Source organism: Mesoplodon mirus (genome assembly GCF_964341445.2).
Source record: "Mesoplodon mirus genome assembly, chromosome: 18".
Lineage (NCBI taxonomy): Eukaryota > Metazoa > Chordata > Mammalia > Artiodactyla > Ziphiidae > Mesoplodon > Mesoplodon mirus.
Window position 1 is genome coordinate 4510347 of NC_138994.1, and position 18691 is coordinate 4529037.

The 18691-nt window shown below is 51.5% G+C and overlaps 1 protein-coding gene across 1 annotated transcript; it reads left to right on the forward strand.

Moving 5' to 3' along the window:
• The first annotated feature begins 955 nt into the window (after window positions 1–955).
• PSMD3 (proteasome 26S subunit, non-ATPase 3) lies at window positions 956–15164 on the forward strand. The gene is made up of 12 exons (XM_082604667.1): window positions 956–1349; window positions 3951–4141; window positions 6002–6139; window positions 7370–7506; window positions 8403–8593; window positions 8768–8871; window positions 12426–12540; window positions 12645–12764; window positions 12907–13010; window positions 13291–13446; window positions 14467–14517; window positions 14703–15164. Exons 1-12 carry the CDS (start codon window positions 1130–1132, stop codon window positions 14778–14780), a joined length of 1605 nt encoding a protein of 534 aa, XP_082460793.1. The 5' UTR covers window positions 956–1129; the 3' UTR covers window positions 14781–15164.
• Window positions 15165–18691: the final 3527 nt, after the last annotated feature.

The following is an 18691-nucleotide window of genomic DNA, read 5'->3' on the forward strand; positions in this document are numbered from 1 at the left end:
AGTTCCAAGATAGGAAGGGAGTTTTTGTTTTGTGTCTTAAGAAATTGGAACCTGTATCCTCCTCCTGCAGAATCGCTGGAGGATTCCTATGAAAAATAAGTGGACAGGGTTTCAGGTCCAATTTCCTTCCCTTGGAGGATTCTTAGGTGCTCCTTAGGTGTACTATTATTCTGTTCCCCCATTTCACTACAGTGTCTGTCTGGATGCATAGAGGCGCCTCAACGTACCCCCTGAAGCCTCTCTCTTTCCTCCGGCCTCACAATACACAGCAGCCCAGAGCAAAGCTTCCAGCAGACTACATTCTGGCGCTGTTTTTTTTTACCACCCCTCCCCCTGAATGTGCTAGCCCTGGGCCTCACAGAGTGGACCCCTAAATTTTATTAAACTTAAGTAATCACACACAAATGCACTCTGCCCCCATCCGCACTCCCAGGCTGCAGAGATTTTATGCCTTATTTTCAGCACGAGCTAAACTCGGACAAGGAAGTCTGAATCCCATAGGGTTCCTCCTTGTCTTCAGTTTGGTTTTATTTTAAGCCCAACAACCTAGCTCCACATCCCTTTGGGCGGCGGTTGAGGACCAGCCTCGTGGATATCAAAAGTGACCCCTTGCCGGGCGCAAATTGAGCGAGTTTAGGCACGAAACCCGCCCAGCAACTCGTGGCGTCATCACGCCCTGCGTTCCGATAGGCCCTACCCACTCCACGCGGGGTGGGGTGCTCTTAGAGCCCGCGGTAACCCAGTTGGAGCCTGAGGTGACCTCTTGTGGACATATACGGAAATGCACCCGAGAGGCGCAAGAAAAAAAATCAACACACTGGAGCCCTCCAAAGCAAGCCCCGCAAACTCATAAAGGCTCCTCCCCGCTCTTTCTGCGAAGATCCGCCTCCATCCTGCATCTCGGCGGTTGACTTTTTTCCCCCTTTGATGACTCGGCCATCGGCCAGCCCGGCCTGGCGTTTCCCAGAAGGCCCAGCGCCGGGAAGGGGTTTGCAGGTGCTCCGTCATCGTGCGGCCCGACGCGAGTCCGCGCTCGTGTGCAGGCCCGGCTCGGTTCCTGGTCTCCGGTGCGAGGGTTCACGCGAGGCCCCGGCCTCGGTCCCCGGACTAGGCCGCGACCCCGGGCGCCATGAAGCAGGAGGGCTCGGCGCGGCGCCGCGGCGCGGACAAGGCGAAGCCGCCGCCCGGAGGAGGGGAACAAGAACCCCCGGCGCCCCCGGCGCCCCAGGATGTGGAGATGAAAGAGGAGGCGGCGGCGGGTGGCGGATCAACTGGCGAAACCGATGGCAAGGCGGCGGCTGCGGCGGCTGAGCACTCCCAACGAGAGCTGGACACCGTCACCTTGGAGGGTAAGACAGCCCGGGCCGGGGACGTGCCATTATCACGGGTGACAGCGCCGCGGTGATCCACCCTCTCCTTGGGATCCCAGCGCAGCCTCCACCACCTTGACTTGAGGGTTCCTTGGGATCACCCCCAAATGCCTGCCCCCACTACCCTGACACTCCCGACCCCAGCCCGGATAACTGAACATTCTCTCTAGGCTCAGGACTCCTCCCTTCGCACCCCCCACCCCGCACCGGGGATTGCATCTAGAAGTAGGTCTCACTGGGCCCATAGACTTTCTCTTCTGAGTTCTCTCCTTTTACCTTATTACTCTATTTACATCCCACCGGACTGATTCTAGTGACCCCAGTGCACGATTGATCTCTCTAAAAACCGGTGTCTGTATTTATGTTTGAAAGGGGTCAGAATGACGCCAAATACTGGCCCCTGCATTTTAAGAATGGTTTCTGTTGTCTTAACTACCTTTAGCAAACTCCCCTCAAAGAGCCCTTTCTCCCTAGTATCTTGCTTCCTTGTTGCTGTACTTGAGATGCCCAAATGATCCCATTGCTCTTTTTCTTTCCCTGCAAGCCCTTACTCCTACTCTGTTTCTAAAGAGTTTAAACACATTACACACTTCACCTTTTTAGGTGTCGGATGTTTGTTTCAGTTCCTCATGTTCACCTTCCACGTAAACTATATACCACTCCCATTTCTTTTCTCCTAGGTGCCTGTTCCCTGTTTCCCATCATCCTCTTGTTCCTCCAAGTTCATATTTCACTTTTCCTGCTTAGAGCATCCTGTCCACATTTGGAGTGGGTAGAGTGAGAGCTTCCCACTGTGACCCTGGTGCTCTTTTCTGGTTCTGGATCACGTAGGACCGGACTGTTTATCGGGTTTTCTCTCTACTTAACTGCACGAGAAACTAGCTCGGAAACATTGAAATAAGCAAAGTTAGGCTCCTGGGTGGTGCTTTGAGGATGTGATAGTGTTGACTGCCTCAGCTTCTACTCTGAAGTTGGATAGCAGGCTCAGTATCTAATAAAGATCCTTTTACATAAAATAACGATAGTCAACCAGTGGCAAAGGTGCCATTCAGCATTACCTACTGGGTATATACATATGTTTCTTATAAACGTTTTAATATGAGAGGTCTAAAGTAGCAGGGGGAAAAAAAAAACAACCGTGGTTAACATTATTTCCTCTGAATTTTTGAGCTACTCTCCCATAATTGAGATCAAGTTTATGTATACAGTTTGGAACAAGGCATAACTAAATACAGATGATTTTGTGTGTTTTCATGTAACATGTCCATAAAGCATTCAATGTATTCCAGAAACATTTATTGAATAACTGACATAATGGCTAAGAATGTACGCTCTGGGATTAGTTTCCTTATCTCTATAAATGAAAGTAATAGTACCTACTTAATTGGGTTGTTGTGAAGATTAAAATGTTTACAACTGTGCCTAATACATGATGAAAACATAGTAAAATCCTCCATAAATATTAGCTGTTATTACTATTATATCGTTAATGTGACCCTGGCACCCGATGCTAAAAATACAAAGGTAACTGAGAAACTACCAATTGATTGCATTCCCTTATTTCTGGATATTTAAGTTGTTTCTATTTTTCTCTGTTACAAATAGCTTTGCAACCATCATCTCTGTTTCCAAGTTTTTGATCTACCTCTATAATTATTTCTTCATTAGATATCCCTGAATTGAAAGGGTATTTACGTTTGTTTTTAAGGTTTTTGGTAGATACTGTCCAGAAAAACTGAACTGATATACATTATACGAGCAGAAGTGTCTTGCTCACCCCTGTACTCTATGTTATCATTTTTAAATACCACTAGAATGGTAATTGAAAAATGTTTTCCCTTGTGGTTATTTGAATACTAGTGAAATATACTTTTCACGTCTGTTATTTGTCGTTCCTCTTTTTGTATTGTCCATTCATGTTCATTTTTATTTATTTTTTATTTTATTTTATTTTATTTTTTTTAATTTTTTTTTGCTGTAAGCGGGCCTCTCACTGCCGTGACCTCTTCTGTTGCGGATCACAGGCTCCGGACGCGCAGGCTCAGTTGCCATGGCTCATGGGCCCAGCCGCTCTGCGGCATGTGGGATCTTTCCAGACCAGGGCACAAACCCGTGTCCCCTGCATCGGCAGGCGGTCTCCCAACCACCGCGCCACCAGGGAAGCCCATTTTTATTTATTTTAATCCTTTATACAAGCTCCTTGTAGAAAAGGAATATGAATCTCTGGTCACATGTGTTGCAGATATTTTTCTTCTGTTTACGGTTCTCAGAAGGATTTGAGACATCTCTTCCTATTTGAAGATATGCTAAATCTCCATGTGTTTTTGGTTTTCATTGTTTTTTTCTTTTTTCTGTCACCCTCTACTCCTTGCCCTACCCCGGCTTTATTTTTCTTTGTCTCTTGGTTATGTCTTAAAATCAATGTATGGCATCCATAACTATTGCTCTTAGGGCAAAAGCGGTGATTGGCCACATCCTGCCATTTGTAAGAGGCTCCCTAGGACTGCTGGGCTGGAGTGGCCGGGGGGTGGGGGGGAGTAGGAGTTGGAATTAACATTTTTCTCCCCTCGTCCTCCACAGACATCAAGGAGCACGTGAAACAGCTGGAGAAGGCAGTCTCAGGCAAGGAGCCTCGGTTCGTGCTGCGGGCCCTGCGGATGCTGCCTTCCACGTCACGCCGCCTCAACCACTACGTTCTGTACAAGGCTGTGCATGGCTTTTTCACCTCCAACAATGCCACTCGAGACTTCTTGCTACCCTTCCTGGAAGAGGTAAGTGAGTCAGGCCAGCGTGAAGGGTGCAGGCTTGGCTTGACACACACATTCCACCCTGTGTAACTGTTTCCTATCCTGGAGACCTGTCTTGTTACCTGCCATAGCAGAGTCATGAAGCAAGACAGCCCCTCTTGATACTCATTTGCCCTCTAACAAGGCGACCGTCCTTCTGCCCTGTAGAGTCATTCTTTTTTTTTTTTTTGCGGTACGCGGGCCTCTCACTGCTGTGGTCTCTCCCGTTGCGGAGCACAGGCTCCGGACGCGCAGGCTCAGCGGCCATGGCTCACGGGCCCAGCCGCTCCGCGGCATGTGGGATCTTCCCGGACCGGGGCACGAACCCGTGTCCCCTGCATCAGCAGGCGGACTCTCAACCACTGCACCACCAGGGAAGCCTAGAGTCATTCTTCTGAGTCAGGAAGAAGAGCCAGGAATCAGGACCCTTCCAGCCACACTCATTTCCCAGCACCCCCAACAGGGGGCCTATTCCACCGCCTTTTTGCCTCCAAAGCTTCACCATGATGGATGTATAGAACAGTGGTTAAGGGACTTCCCTGGCGGGTCCAGTGGTTAAGATTCCTCGCTTCCATCCCTGATTGGGGCACTAAGATCCCACAGCTCCCACGTGCCACGTGGTCCGGCCAAAAAAAAAAAAAAGCAAGAAAAAAAGGAACAAAAGAACAGTGGTTGAGAGCACAGATTTTGGAGGGGGTGTTGAATTTGAATCCAAACGCTACCATTTGGTATCTGTGGGACTTGGGCAAATGACCTAACCTCCTTGGACCTCATTTTTTTCTCTTGGTAAATGTGATGAACAGATTTGGGGGGGGCGAGGAGGAGGGGGAAAGCTCTTAGAACAGGGTGCGGCACAGAGCGCATGTTGATGAAGTTAGTTTGCTGGTGGTTGCGGTCTCCGTGCCAGGAGGAACGTCTCCTTTTCCTTTCTGGCTGTAAAACTCCCCTTATCATCCATGATACAGTTTGGGTCCTGCCCCCTCTCCAACCTCACTGGCCCTTCAGCCACCTTTATCTCCCTAAAATCCTGGATGCTTACAGTCTGCTTCATAGATGTAAAAACTCAAAGAATCCTTGAGGTGGACAGTGAAGACTTTACTGTCTGGGAAAAAGGAAAAGCACCCTCTCCCAACCCCACCTGGAATGTTTTTTAACCTTTACATCTCTAAAGTAACCCACCATGATCGTCTTTTGATCTATTACACATTATTCCAGTTTTGGTGACTAGATCTGAAGGTAAGTACTATGTATATGTCAGTTTCCCCCAAAATTCCTTTGTTCCCACCAAAAAAAAAATTTTTTTTGTTTGTTTCATTATTCTTTTTTTTTTTTTTTTTTTTAATTTTGGCCACGCCGCACGACTTGCAGGACTCAGTTCCCCAACCGGGGACTGAACCCAGGCCACGGCAGTGAAAGCCCAGAATCCCAACCACTAGACCACCAGGGAACACCCTGTCTCATTATTCTTGATCTCATCTCTAGAATTGTATCCCTTTATTAACCCTGCCTGATAGAATTCGCAGTGGTTCCAAGTATGGTGGTTTAATCTCGACTTAGACTGTAGGCTCTCTGAGGGGTCCTTACGTCATCCTTTCGGTCCACATTATACTCTGTAAGGATGTTACACTCCTGTAACCCTTTTCTGAATTTATTGTATTGCCAGCCTCCTTGACTGCCTTCAGAAAGAGACTGTCATCTTTATTTCTGTATCCCCAGCACCTAGAAAAATCTTGGCGTGTAGTAGACACTTATTAAATATTTGTTGAAATACATAGTGAGTGCTTAATAAATTCTTGGTTGACTGATCTGACTGAGCTCTTCCACGGTAACTCATGTCCTCTCCAGCCCATGGACACAGAAGCCGATTTGCAGTTCCGTCCCCGAACAGGAAAAGCTGCGTCGGCTCCCCTCCTGCCTGAAGTGGAAGCCTACCTCCAGCTCCTCGTGGTCATCTTCCTGATGAACAGCAAGAGCTACAAAGAGGTAGCCAGGGCCGGTGCGAGTGACTGACGCGCCCCAGGCGGGGTGTGGGCTTAGTGGGGGAGAGTGCCTCTAGTGAAGAAATAGACAATCGCTGGGTTATTAACTGTCCCCCAGGCTCTTCCCCCGTGTGGGAATGCACCCAGCCCCGCATCCGGGGAAGACCCCTCAGCTCCTGCTCAGGCTCTGGGAAAGGGCTGGCAGTGGTCACTCTGTACCCGTCTGTGGCGTGATCCCAGTATGGTGGATGCTTTTGAGAAGAGTAGACCTGGAGACAGAAATACCTGGGTTCAAATCCCATTTGTACCTTAGGCAAATTAATTTCTCCTAGCTGTGTGTAAAATGAGACACACTGCCCACCTTAAAAGATTATTGTTTGTATTAAATAAAATAATATCTTTTAAAAATACTTAGCACAGTGATCTGCACGTGTAAGCATTCACAACATTTTAATAAATGGTAGCTATTATTATGAAACTGGAAGACTCCGTTTTGGATACCACTCTTCCACCACGCCTTCCAACCGGGGCCAGCTCCTTTGTCAGGCTTAGCTACTGTCCCAAGAGCACGCCCAAAAAATGACGGGTCTCCTCAGTCCTCTGTTTTGTTTTTTCCTTGCTCTACCACTGGTTGGCTTTTGTTTGGTTGGTTTTTAGAAATAATTCCCTCCCTTGAAAGTGTACAACTCAGTGGTTTTTGGTATATTCACAAGGTTGTGCAACCGCCCTCACTATCGAATTCCAGACCAGTTTAATCACTGCCCCCACCAAAACGCGCCGTACCTATCTGTAGTCACTCCCTGTTCTTCCCTCACCGCAGCCCAGTCATCTATTAATATTTTGTGTCCCGTGGATTTTCCTATTCTGGGCATTTTATCTAAATGGAATTATATAATATGTGCCTTTTGTGTCTGGCTTTTTTCTGTAGCATGATGTTTTCTAAGTTTGTCCATGTTGTGGCATATATCTGTACTCTGTTCTTTTTGTGGCTGAGTAAAATTCCATCATATAGATATACCACATTTTGTTTATCCATTCATTGGGTGATGGGCACTTGGGTTGTTTCCACGTTTTGGTTATTGTGAATAATGCTGATACGAATGTTCATGTGCAAGCTTTTATGTGAACGTATGTTTCCAGTTCTCTTGGACGTATGCCTAGGAGGGGAATTGCTGGCTCCGTGTTTAACTTTTTGAAACACTGACGCTTGATTCTCTTTTGGCTGCCTCCCCAGGCACAGAAGATCTCTGATGACCTAATGCAGAAGATCAGCACTCAGAACCGCCGGGCCCTGGACCTTGTGGCCGCAAAGTGTTACTATTACCATGCCCGGGTCTATGAGTTCCTGGACAAGCTGGATGTGGTGCGCAGGTACTGTGGCCGGCGGGCTGGCCTGTGGCCCGTGGGGTCAGAGACATGGTCAGGCACTACCACAGAGCTGTGGACTTGCAGGGGGCTGTGGGCTGGGAGATGTAACGTGCCCAGCAGGAAGTGGGGGTAATAGTTAACACGCCCTGAGCTGTGCGAGGGTTTGAGAGCGAGGCTGAGACTAGATGAGGAAACGGAGACGACCAGTGGCCTGTTAAGTCCTGTCTCCCAGGCTCTTCCCTTCACCACACGTCAGGGGAGGACTCGTTAGTGGGTCAGAGGTACAAGCAGGTTCAGGCTGGAAAACCTTTCACTCCTCTGCTTGAAACCTGCAGCGGCTCCCCGTTTCCCTCAGGGAAAAGCCAAAGCCCTCACGATGTAAGCTTATAAGGCCCCATGGGGTTTGGCCCCCGTTCCTGCCTCCTTGACTTTATTTCCACTGCTCCCCCGACGCTGGCCGCCTCGCTCCATCGCGGGCACGCCAGCGCGCTCTTCCCTCGGCCGAGAACGCTCTCCTCCCCGCCTCCTTCAAGCCTCTGCTTAGCTGTTACCTTCTCAGTGAGTCCTACGCTGACTGGGCTATTTAAAGGCGCAACCCCATCCTCCTCTCCTCCTGCGGTTCCCGTCGCACTTACCCTGATTTCGACGTCACCCCACCGCCTTCCGTTGAGCTGCGTGGTACGCTTACTCACCGTGATGGCTGTCTGTCTGCCCCCTGAGCAGAGTTCTGTCCTTTTGTGCACCTGGACTGGTGCTTCATTGGTTGAGTGTTCAGTGAATAACCAGAAAAGCAGTTTGAGTCACTTTTTTTAGGAATTGAGAGAGAATGGAGCGGTCAGAGGCAGCTTGGAGAGTTGTCACGTGAAGGCTTTGACCTCCCGTTTCTTTCCTTCTGGAAGCTTCTTGCACGCTCGGCTCCGGACCGCCACCCTGCGGCATGACGCGGACGGGCAGGCCACACTGCTGAACCTCCTGCTGCGGAACTACCTTCACTACAGCTTGTACGACCAGGCCGAGAAGCTGGTGTCCAAGTCTGTGTTCCCCGAGCAGGCCAGCAACAACGAGTGGGCAAGGTACCTCTACTATACAGGTGAGCAGGGCCCGCCCCCCAGCCGGAAGGTGTCTCGGGCTCAGTCGGTGCAAATGTGCTAAGAAGGTGGTGCCCTTGGTGCATAAGAGTGCCCATTTGGCACTCTGGTTTGCGGGGGGCCGGAGTTTGGATCACACCATCCTCTTGATCAGTTCTCTTCTTCTCCACACCCAGGGCGCATCAAAGCCATCCAGCTGGAGTACTCAGAGGCCCGGAGGACAATGACCAATGCCCTTCGCAAGGCCCCTCAGCACACAGCTGTCGGCTTCAAACAGACGGTGAGCAGCAGTTCTCACCCTGTTGACCCCCTTACTTGTCTGATACCATGTTAGTGCCGTTTCCCTATCTGAGGGGCCCAGGAGGTCCTTAATCTTCTTACCCTAAAGGTGGCATCGCATGTCGTTTGCACGTGACACTGTTCAGGGCACGTTAGGCAGACGCTACAAGCACGTCTGGCAGTTACGTTCCCATATTCTCCCTGGTACGTAGGTTTAGAAAATTCCTGATTCCCCAGAACCCCCTATAGTCATTCCAGGTGAGGGCCTGGATTGTGTTGATAAACGCCAGGCTCTTACCTGGTCCCTCACATGCCCCTTCGGGAGCAGTGTTGTCTGTGGCCAGGGAACCCAGAGCTCTCCCTAAGGCTGGCTGACTCAGGTGGAGGTAAACCTTGGCCGTGGCAAAGCCGTCAGTCACCAGGTAGTTTTTGGAGTGCTGACCTTGACGCTGGGCACTATGAGGGATAGAAGAGTAGAAGAAGAGGTGGTGCTCGCCCTTGGAGAGAGAGCAGGAGCATTGGCTCAGAAGGCTGAGGGCCTGTGCAAAGGCACAGAGCCTGGTAGCCAGGATTAGGACCCAGCTTTCCCAGCTACAAACCTCTGCTCTCATGTTAACACGTCCACCTCCTAGTGCCCTTGAAAGAGAGCAGGGTGAGCACGGGCAGTGACTAGCTCAGTGTGGTGGGAGGTTGCTTTTGTTTCAGTTCAGAAGTTCAGAGAACGGCAGATTCAGTTGTGGTCAAACAGTAATCTTAAATAGTTAAATTTGATCTGGGTTTTGAAAGATGGGTAGAATTTTCATAGAAAGGAATGGCTTTTCCGACACATGGGGTACACTGCACGATGTGAGATTGCTTTTACAACGTAGGACACACACTAAGCCTTCTTCGAAAATTCACTAAAAATACAGGTAATTGACATAAAGGCTGCGTCGTGCACCAGGGAGAGGTCTCGTGGGGTAAAGCAGTGTTTCCAGACCAGATTTTGCTATGGATGGATAAGGTTTCACAGTTTTCTGTGGTGGAGCCAGGTCGCCGGAAGAAGGATCAGAGGGCGCTGGAGTGCGGTCTTTGGCCTGTAGACTGTTGGCCAGGGGGCCAGGAAGGAGGTGGGAGGGTTGCCTGAGAGGGTAAGGGGCAGAGTTGGGGAACTTGCCACCCAGAGAGACTTCAGCAAATGGGCGGTGGGCCAAGGCCTTGAACAAGGTGGGAGGAATGGGATCGAGGGCCCACGTGGAGGAGCCAGCGTTAAGTAGAAACAGGGAGAGTGAGAAAGCGTAAAGAGAGACATCGAATTTAACTTGGAGTCCAAAACGGAGCATGTTGACAGTGTATCCATCCGTGGAAAATCCACATTCTCGCCTTGGGTGATCTCATTTGCCTTCATGGCTCAGCTGTGACCTCCATGATGCTTCACCAAAGTCCATTATGAACTGTCTTAATCTGCTCGGGTTGCTATTACAAGACTGGGTGTCTTAAACAATAGAAATTTATTTCATCACAGGTTTGGAGGCAAGAAGTCCAAGATCAGGATGTCAGCATGGCCGGGTTCTTTCGAGGGCTTCTTTTTTTTTTTTTTGCGGTACACGGGCCTCTCACTGCTGTGACCTGTGCCGCTGCGTAACACAGGCTCCGGACGCACAGGCTCAGCGACCATGGCTCACAGGCCCAGCCGCTCCGCGGCATGTGGGATCTTCCCAGACCAGGGCACGAACCCGTGTCCCCTGCATCGGCAGGCGGATTCTCAACCACTGCACCACCAGGGAAGCCCTCGAGGGCTTCTCTTTTGCTTGTAGTTGGCCATCTTCTGACGTCTTCAAATGGTCTCCCCTCTGTGCACGTCTGAATCCTAATCCTTCTTATAAGAACCCCAGTCATATTGAATTAGGGCCCACTCATATGACCTCATTTTACCTTAATTACCTCTTCAACGGCTCTGTCTCCAAATCCAGTCACATTCTGAGGTACTAGGGGGTTAGGGCTTCAGCATATGAATTTGAGGGTTCACAGTTCAGCCCATAATACAAGTTCTGACCCCTTTCATGAAGCCAGACCTGCAAATCCGACTTCCCACCACGCATCTCTGTGTAGAGACTGCCTGACTCCTCAGCCTCAGCTTGTCCAGACAGGCCCTTCTGGGCACCCCTCCCCAGTCCTTGCTCCTGCCCTCCTGATCCAGATAGGAGCCTCCGGGCCATCTTGGACTCCTCCCCCCGCACCCCCCCCCCACCATCGCTGAGTCGTCTGTTGATTTGCCTCCATGGCTTTTGTATTGATCTCTCTGATGTCACCAGTGCCCTTGTTCAAGCCACTGACCCTGCTGGTCGCCATCCTCCCCTCCACCAGCCCAGCTTCCGCACAGCTGCCTAACTAAGCGGAGCTCCGGGCCCGTCTGCCTGGCCCAGGAAGCTCGCATTTCTCCCCATTGCCTGCCCAGTAGAGTATTCTAAGTCTTGTGAAGTAGGCAAGCCAGGTATTGTTGTTGTTATGCCCATTTTAGGGAGGTGGAAACCAAAGACTCAGTTGCTCGGCGTTTCCTAGCTGGCAAGTACAGGCTAGCTAGTTCTGTCTCCAAACTCAGGACTCAGCCTGGCATTCAAAACCGCATGTCCCCGGACGGGCCCCCGCTCATCTCTCCAGGTGGCCCCACACACACCCCCTCCAGGATGCCGGCCTCTTCTCCAACCTGTTCCCTGGGCTGAAACGTCCTCCCTCCTTTTCTGCTTCATCAGAATCTTTAAGGCATGTGTTAACTTCTGCCGTCGGCATGGCTTTGCCCTCACTCGTGGGGTACGCCGAGAGCCAAGGGACAGGGCAGCCTCGTGGGTGTGTGTGGAGGAGCTTAGGGTCCTTGCCCAGGGGTGGGCACCATCAGCCACCACCTGTTTTAACCCCTTGCCTCCATCGTGACACTTGCTGTCACGTGGTTTAGCTGTCTGCTCCTGTCCCTCCTGCCTGGTGGGAGGCTCTGTAACTGCTGGGCATCATCCCTCCACCGTAGTCGTCCTTGCGCGGTGCTGAATCCACAGGAGGAAGTACCCACAGTGGTATTTGGAGGAGGAGGGGCCCCATTTTCCAGCCAGCCGGCTCGCTCGCTGAGGTTCTGCAGGCCCTGAGCTTCTGGCTCTACCCAGATAACTAATTTTACACGTAGTTCACCTCCCCACCAGCATCTTCGGCTGTGACTCACATTCCACTGCCTGGGCCTCTCGGCCCCACTTCCTCAACATTTCTGAGCCATAGAACCTACCCATCTGCCTGTCCTTTAGAACTTTGCCGTTTCAGGGCGCTGTGCACCGATTGGCCAGATGAAATGCAGCTGAGGGCCTGGTGTGGCCAAAGGGTCAGAAGCTCACAAGGCCTGTCTCCCAAGGCAGAGCTTCAATTCCACGCCCAGCACAGCTTCAGGATTTTTTCCCTCTCCCTGTGGGCCTGGTCCCAGTGCCACGTTCCCTCTTTCCATGTGTGTCTGGCTGAGTTGAAGCCCCATTTCGTTCTCTTCTCCCACCCGGCGGGGCTCCCTGCCCACTGTGTTCCTGTGTCACACTCTGCCAGGTGCACAAGCTTCTGATCGTGGTGGAGCTGCTGCTGGGGGAGATCCCGGACCGGCTGCAGTTCCGTCAACCGTCCCTCAAGCGCTCACTCATGCCTTACTTCCTTCTGACCCAGGGTAAGGGCTGGTCCCCTCCCAGAGCTTGCTGGACCCCTGGCACTGTGGCCCCTTTTTTGTGTGCACCCTGTGCAGCGTCTGATCCACTCCTCTCCCCACTGCAGCTGTCAGGACGGGAAACCTGGCCAAGTTCAACCAGGTCCTGGATCAGTTTGGGGAGAAGTTTCAGGCAGATGGGACCTACACCCTCATCATCCGACTACGACACAACGTCATCAAGACAGGTGTGGAGCAGGGTCTGAGGGGCCCCTGGCAGAGCAGGACCCGGACTGGGCTTCTCCGGGGGCAGGGACAACCCTGTGGGCGCCCGGGTGGGTGAAGGGTCTGTGCCCACCCCATCTTCCCCACCGCACCTTCCTCTCCCAGGTGTGCGCATGATCAGCCTCTCCTATTCCCGAATCTCCCTGGCGGACATCGCCCAGAAGCTGCAGCTGGATAGCCCAGAGGATGCAGAGTTCATTGTTGCCAAGGTGGGCCTGGCTCAGGGACCGCGGTTGTCACCTTCCTGCCTTATTTCAGGGATGGGGATGGGAGGAGGTTGACCAAGGAGGGGAATGGCTAAAGCAGTGGCCTAGTCTTCAGGGAGTGCCCGTCTTGCAGTGAAGCCAGGAAGTTGCCATAGAGAGAGAGAGGGTGTGTGTACGCAAGTGAGTGTGTGAGAGATCAGGAGGACAAAGAGGTGGGACAAGATGTTCTAGGACTTCGAAGATGGACTTTCTGGTGACTCTTCCTCCCGTTTGGGGCCTGCAGGCCATCCGGGATGGCGTCATTGAGGCCAGCATTAACCACGAGAAGGGCTACGTCCAGTCCAAGGAGATGATTGATATCTATTCCACCCGTGAGCCCCAGCTCGCCTTCCACCAGCGCATCTCCTTCTGCCTGGATATTCACAACATGTCTGTCAAGGTGCGGAGCCCTGGGCTGCAGAGGCGATGCTGGGCAGCAACATGCCTCCCTCCACACCCACGGGTTCCTCAGGGAAGACTGGCTTGGTTTGGGGCGCAGTTCCCAGACGATCTCTGTAAAATCACTGGGGGTCCAGAAGGGGCAAAGGACTTTGCTTGTGGGACCACAACACCTTCCCTTTGCTCTTCAGGGGTCTGGTTGCCAGGGAGGATCAGACAGGGATTCAGAGTGCAGTGTTCTGGATTTGGTTCCAAGTTTGAGTCATTTACCTTCTCTGAGCCTGTTTCTCCTTCTGTGAAGCTGATAATGAGGTATTACCTGCCCTGCCTGCTTCGCAGGGTTGACGGGATTACATGAAATCACTGTCTTGGGGGCACCTAGCGAAGTCTGAACTGTGTAAAAGGTAGGGCTGCCACCTCCTCCCACAAAAGGCTCTTAAGCTCTTACCCTGTGTCAGGAGCTGGGTTAAGTGCTGGTACGTTGGGCTGCCGATTTTTTTCCTGCTCTCTTCCCCCAGGAAACCAGGGCTCTAGCTTCACTTAAAACCAGGCAAACGCTGTGCTCTGCTAGACAGGAAAGGCCCTTTGTGATCTGGTCCCCTGCGTCCCTGGCCTGCCCCCCCAGGACCTCTCCGCCGACCCCTCCCCTCCACCCCAGTTGGCCCCACTGAACTCAGGCCGGGCCCGCTCACACCCTGGATCCTCTGCCTGCAGCGCCTTTCCTCCACTCCCACAGCCCGTCCATTCTTCCTCTTCCTTCTCACTGCCAGTCCCTCTCCCGGCCCGATCAAGAGGGTTGATCATTTATACCTCTGGCTTCTTCTAATTCTCCATCTTCAGCACTTATCCCGTGGTGTTGTAGTGATGAATTAGTCTCCATGCCTGGCTCCCCCACTGGACTGAGCTAGGGAGTGATCACCTGTCCCGCGCATACCCTGGCGCCTGGCACGCGGGAGCACGACGAGCGGGTGTTACATTGATGCCTCCTCTTCACCTTGTTCCTCTCTCTGTTGTGCTTCAGGCCATGAGGTTTCCTCCCAAATCGTACAACAAGGACTTGGAGTCTGCGGAGGTAAGCTGCCCTGTGCTTTGGGTAAGACTGAAAGATCAGACTTCCCTATAGAAAGGGGAGAGGGGAGGTTTCTGGAAGGGCTGGGGCAACTCCGAAGCTTGGGCAGTCTCTGGCCCTGGGTGGAGATGGAGTGAGAGAGCCCGACCTGGCCTCAGCAGCCCGGCCCTCGCCCCCTCTTTCCCCAGGAGCGGCGGGAGCGGGAGCAACAGGATTTGGAGTTTGCCAAGGAGATGGCGGAAGACGATGATGACAGCTTTCCTTGAGCTGGGGGGCTGGGGAGGGGTGGGTGAGTGGGGACTGGCTCTTTATCCTTCCCCGTTGGGGGTCCCCTGCCCAGGGAACCGGCCTCTTTTCCCACACGCTGCACACAGACTGCATATGTGCAGGGGGTGAGGCGTGCAGGGAGCCAGTCACCCCCACCTCATCCCAGGGCCCCTCCCCAGCCAGTGACGTAGCACACGTGGGCAGGAGGGCGAGCAGGCAGCCTCCCCAGGGCAGGGTCCTGGCTAGCAGTGTGGGCAGCAGGATGGGAGGGACTAGCCCTGTGCTCTCCTCCAGGGAGGAGGGCACTGCAATTGGGACGTGTTAGGTTGTATGTTTTTTGAAGCTTCAGTTGTGATTTTTAAACAATAAAAAGTTCTCCAGGACTCTTTGTGCATCAGTTAATTACTCTTATCTCACTCTCACATGTGCAACTGTTAACAGGCCCAGATCTTTTTCTGGCCTGGGAGTGCTAACCCCAGGCATGACCCGAGGACCCGAAGCAGCTGTAGATGAACAGGAGGCCGAGGGCTGGGTGGAGAGACTCTGGTCTGGGATCAGAGGGCCTGGGTTTACTCTTTCATAGCTAACTGGCTCTCGAATAACTGGCAGCTCTCCAAATTTCTCAGGCTGCTTTCCCATATCTGCCAAATAAATGATTAGACTCAGTGACCTCCTGGCTCCAAACCTGGGAATCTAGGCTTCCAATGGATCAAACACAAGGTGCGAGTCTGACCCTCAGGTGAGGTTCGCAGGGGAGAGGAGGGTCTCCAGCAAGGCTGCAGCAGGTGGAGAGCAGGGTTCTGCCCAGTGGGCCTTAGGGAGTGGGGGCTGGGCTCCTTCCTGAGAGCAGAGCAGGAGTCAGGCGAGAGGGGCTCCCTGTGGACCCCCAGCCCACCTCCTCCAGCTGCACGTGGTGGGAAAATGCACCTGCCAGGGTCTCTGTAAGTCTCCCAGCCACTGCCAGCGGCGCTCCCCACAGTGGGTCCTTCGCGTCACTGATGCTTTCTGGTTGGCACCTGGGGCGTCGCCGTACACGCACCCTTCGTTCCTGCCGAGCGAGCTCTGCTATCAGAACGATGCCTCGTGGGTCTCTGCCTCTCCTCAGCTGCATTCCCTCTCCTGGCCAGCTCTCGCTCTGCTGATTGCCACACATCTTCCAGGCATCCTGCCTCACAGTGATTCAACTCCCTGGCGTCTGAACCACTCACTGGATGATCAGATTCTCTTAGGAGGTTGTCGCTGTGAAAGCCTTATCCTCCCAACTAGATGATAACTCCTTAAAGAGCGTGAGGCACTTCTGTCCCCCCAGGGCCTTGCCCAGTACCTGGCACGCCGAGCTGGTTAACGTCTTGTTTGTTAGCAAAGGTACATCATGTGTGCATCACCAGCTGCTGATTTTCATACCCCGACAGCCCTAACTTGAGCAAAGGCATGTTCTAGACTGGCCTTGCTTTGGTTTCTGATCCCACCGCAGCCTTGGTCACGTGATGTGGTTTTCCCACCTCCTTTAAGCTGCTGCCAGGTAGTGAAACTTTTTTTTTTTTTTGGCTGCATTGGGTCTTCATTGTGGCACGAGCTTTCTCTAGTTGCAGCGAGCCGGGGCTACTCTTCGTGGTGGTGCGCGGGCTTCTTGTTGCGGTGGCTTCTCTTGTTGCGGAGCACGGGCTCTAGGTGCGTGAGCTTCAGTAGCTGTGGCACATGGGCTCAATAGTTGTGGCTCACGGGCTCTAGAGCGCAGGCTCAGTCATTGTGGCGCACAGGCTTAGTTGCTCCGCGGCATGTGGGACCTTCCCGGACCAGGGCTCAAACCCATGTCCCCTGCATTAGCAGGCAGATTCTAAACCACTGCACCACCATGGAAGTACCTAGTGAAACTCTTGAAAGTCTGCTTTGTGAAACGGCACTTTTTTTCCCAAGCTCCCCCTTTGATCTTTGTGGAAGATGTTATTATTCCAGCATCCAAACTTTCCATTATTTTTTTTTAAAGGATTCAATCTTTTCCCCATTTTACAGGTCAATTCAAAAATCTAACAGATCTTTTTTTTTAATTTATTTATTTATTTTTGGCTGTGTTGGGTCTTCGTTTCTGTGCGAGGGCTTTCTCTAGTTGCGGCAAGCGGGGGCCACTCTTCATCGCGGTGCGCGGGCCTCTCACTATCGTGGCCTCTCTTGTTGCGGAGCACAGGCTCCAGACGTGCAGGCTCACTAGTTGTGGCGCACGGGCCTAGTTGCTCCACGGTATGTGGGATCTTCCCAGACCACGACTCGAACCCATGTCCCCTCCATTGGCAGGCAGATTCTCAACCACTGCACCACCAGGAAAGCCCCTAATAGGAGATCTTTAATTCCCTTCCAGGAAGGATGGGGACTAACGGTGAGCACCCCTCTGTGCCCCTTCCGGGGTGTGAGGACAGGCTTAGGTGGGACGTGAACACTGGCCTACGTGATACCAAGTTCAGGTCATGTTCTGTAGGCTGTGCAGCCTTCTCCCAGCCTCAGTCTGTGGCTCTGTTATCTGGTTGGTTGGTTTGTTGGTTGGTTGGTTGGTTTTTGTCCCTACATGGCTGTCCTTCTGGCCCATGACCACTTTACCTGACCTCTAAAATGACTTTCTTTTTGAGTGTGTGATAATTAGTTGTAATTATTATTATTCCCAATGACACATCTTAAAGTCAGCACCCAGCCCAAAGTGCCCCATACCCTTTCCTGGTTGGTAATGGATTGGAGAGTCTATCATCCTGTTACACAGAGTTGGGGTCATTTGTCATGATTTCCTGGTTCTCAACCACCTTGAGTCTATAGACCATTTTTCTGTCTGCTCACGGTCTGAAAGTTTCTTGTAATTCATCGCCACTGGCTTAGCTTTCTTTTCCTGGAGAAGTTCAGTGTCATCTTTATGCTTGGAGAGTTCCCTGTGTTCTCTACCTTCCAGGTTTGTTTTTTAATTAGAAAACTACAGAGAAGGACAAAGAATAACATAAGAAACACCCATGTACTTTCCACCCAATTTTAATAAATATCAACCTTTTGTTATCGTGTCAAGTTTTTTCATGCAAGATAAAACATGACACATAAGTTAAAAGCCCATCTTCCTTCCCCAGGCCTCCTCCCTCCCTCCCTAAAGGCAGCCACTCTGATGAATTCAGTGGGTATCCTTCCAGTTTATGTTTTTATACTTTTACTACAAAATATAGTATTGTCTTGAGTTTTTAAATCTTTGTAAATGATGTGTCACATGAAAGTAAGTTCCTTTCACTCAGTATGGGTTTTGAGATGTAATCATGTTTAAACCCATGCCCAGCACTGTTCTAGGGACTAAGAATACAACTGAATAAAACAAACTGCTTTCCTCGTGGATTTTCTGTTGTGGAAGGGTGGAGAGGCACGTGTGGTATGAATGGGCCACAATTTATTTGTTTATTAATTTATTGGTGGCCATTGGTTTACTGTTATAAACAACACTGCAGAGGACATCTCTGTATGTCCCCTTGTACATATGTCCTGTGTACTAGTTTGTGAACTTTTCTTAAAGGGCCGGATGGTACGTTTTTTAGGCTTGTGAGCCATATGCTCTGTCACAACTACTCACTTCCACCCTTCTTGAAAGGGGCCTTACATAAACAAAATGTAAACAAATTATTTATGAACACTGGCTTTTCATGATTTTTACCTGTGATAAAATGTTCTTTTGGGGCTTCCCTGGCAGTCCAGTGGTTAAGACTCGGTGCTTCCACTGCAGGGGGGCGAGGTCCCTGGTCAGGGAACTAAGATCTCGCATGCTGCGCAATGCAGCCAAAGAAAAAAAATCTTTTGATTTTTTTCCAGCCACTTAAAACATGTAAAACCGATTCTTAACTCTTGGCCCACAGGCCAAGTCTGCAACAAAGGCATTACGCCGGAGCCTTTATAA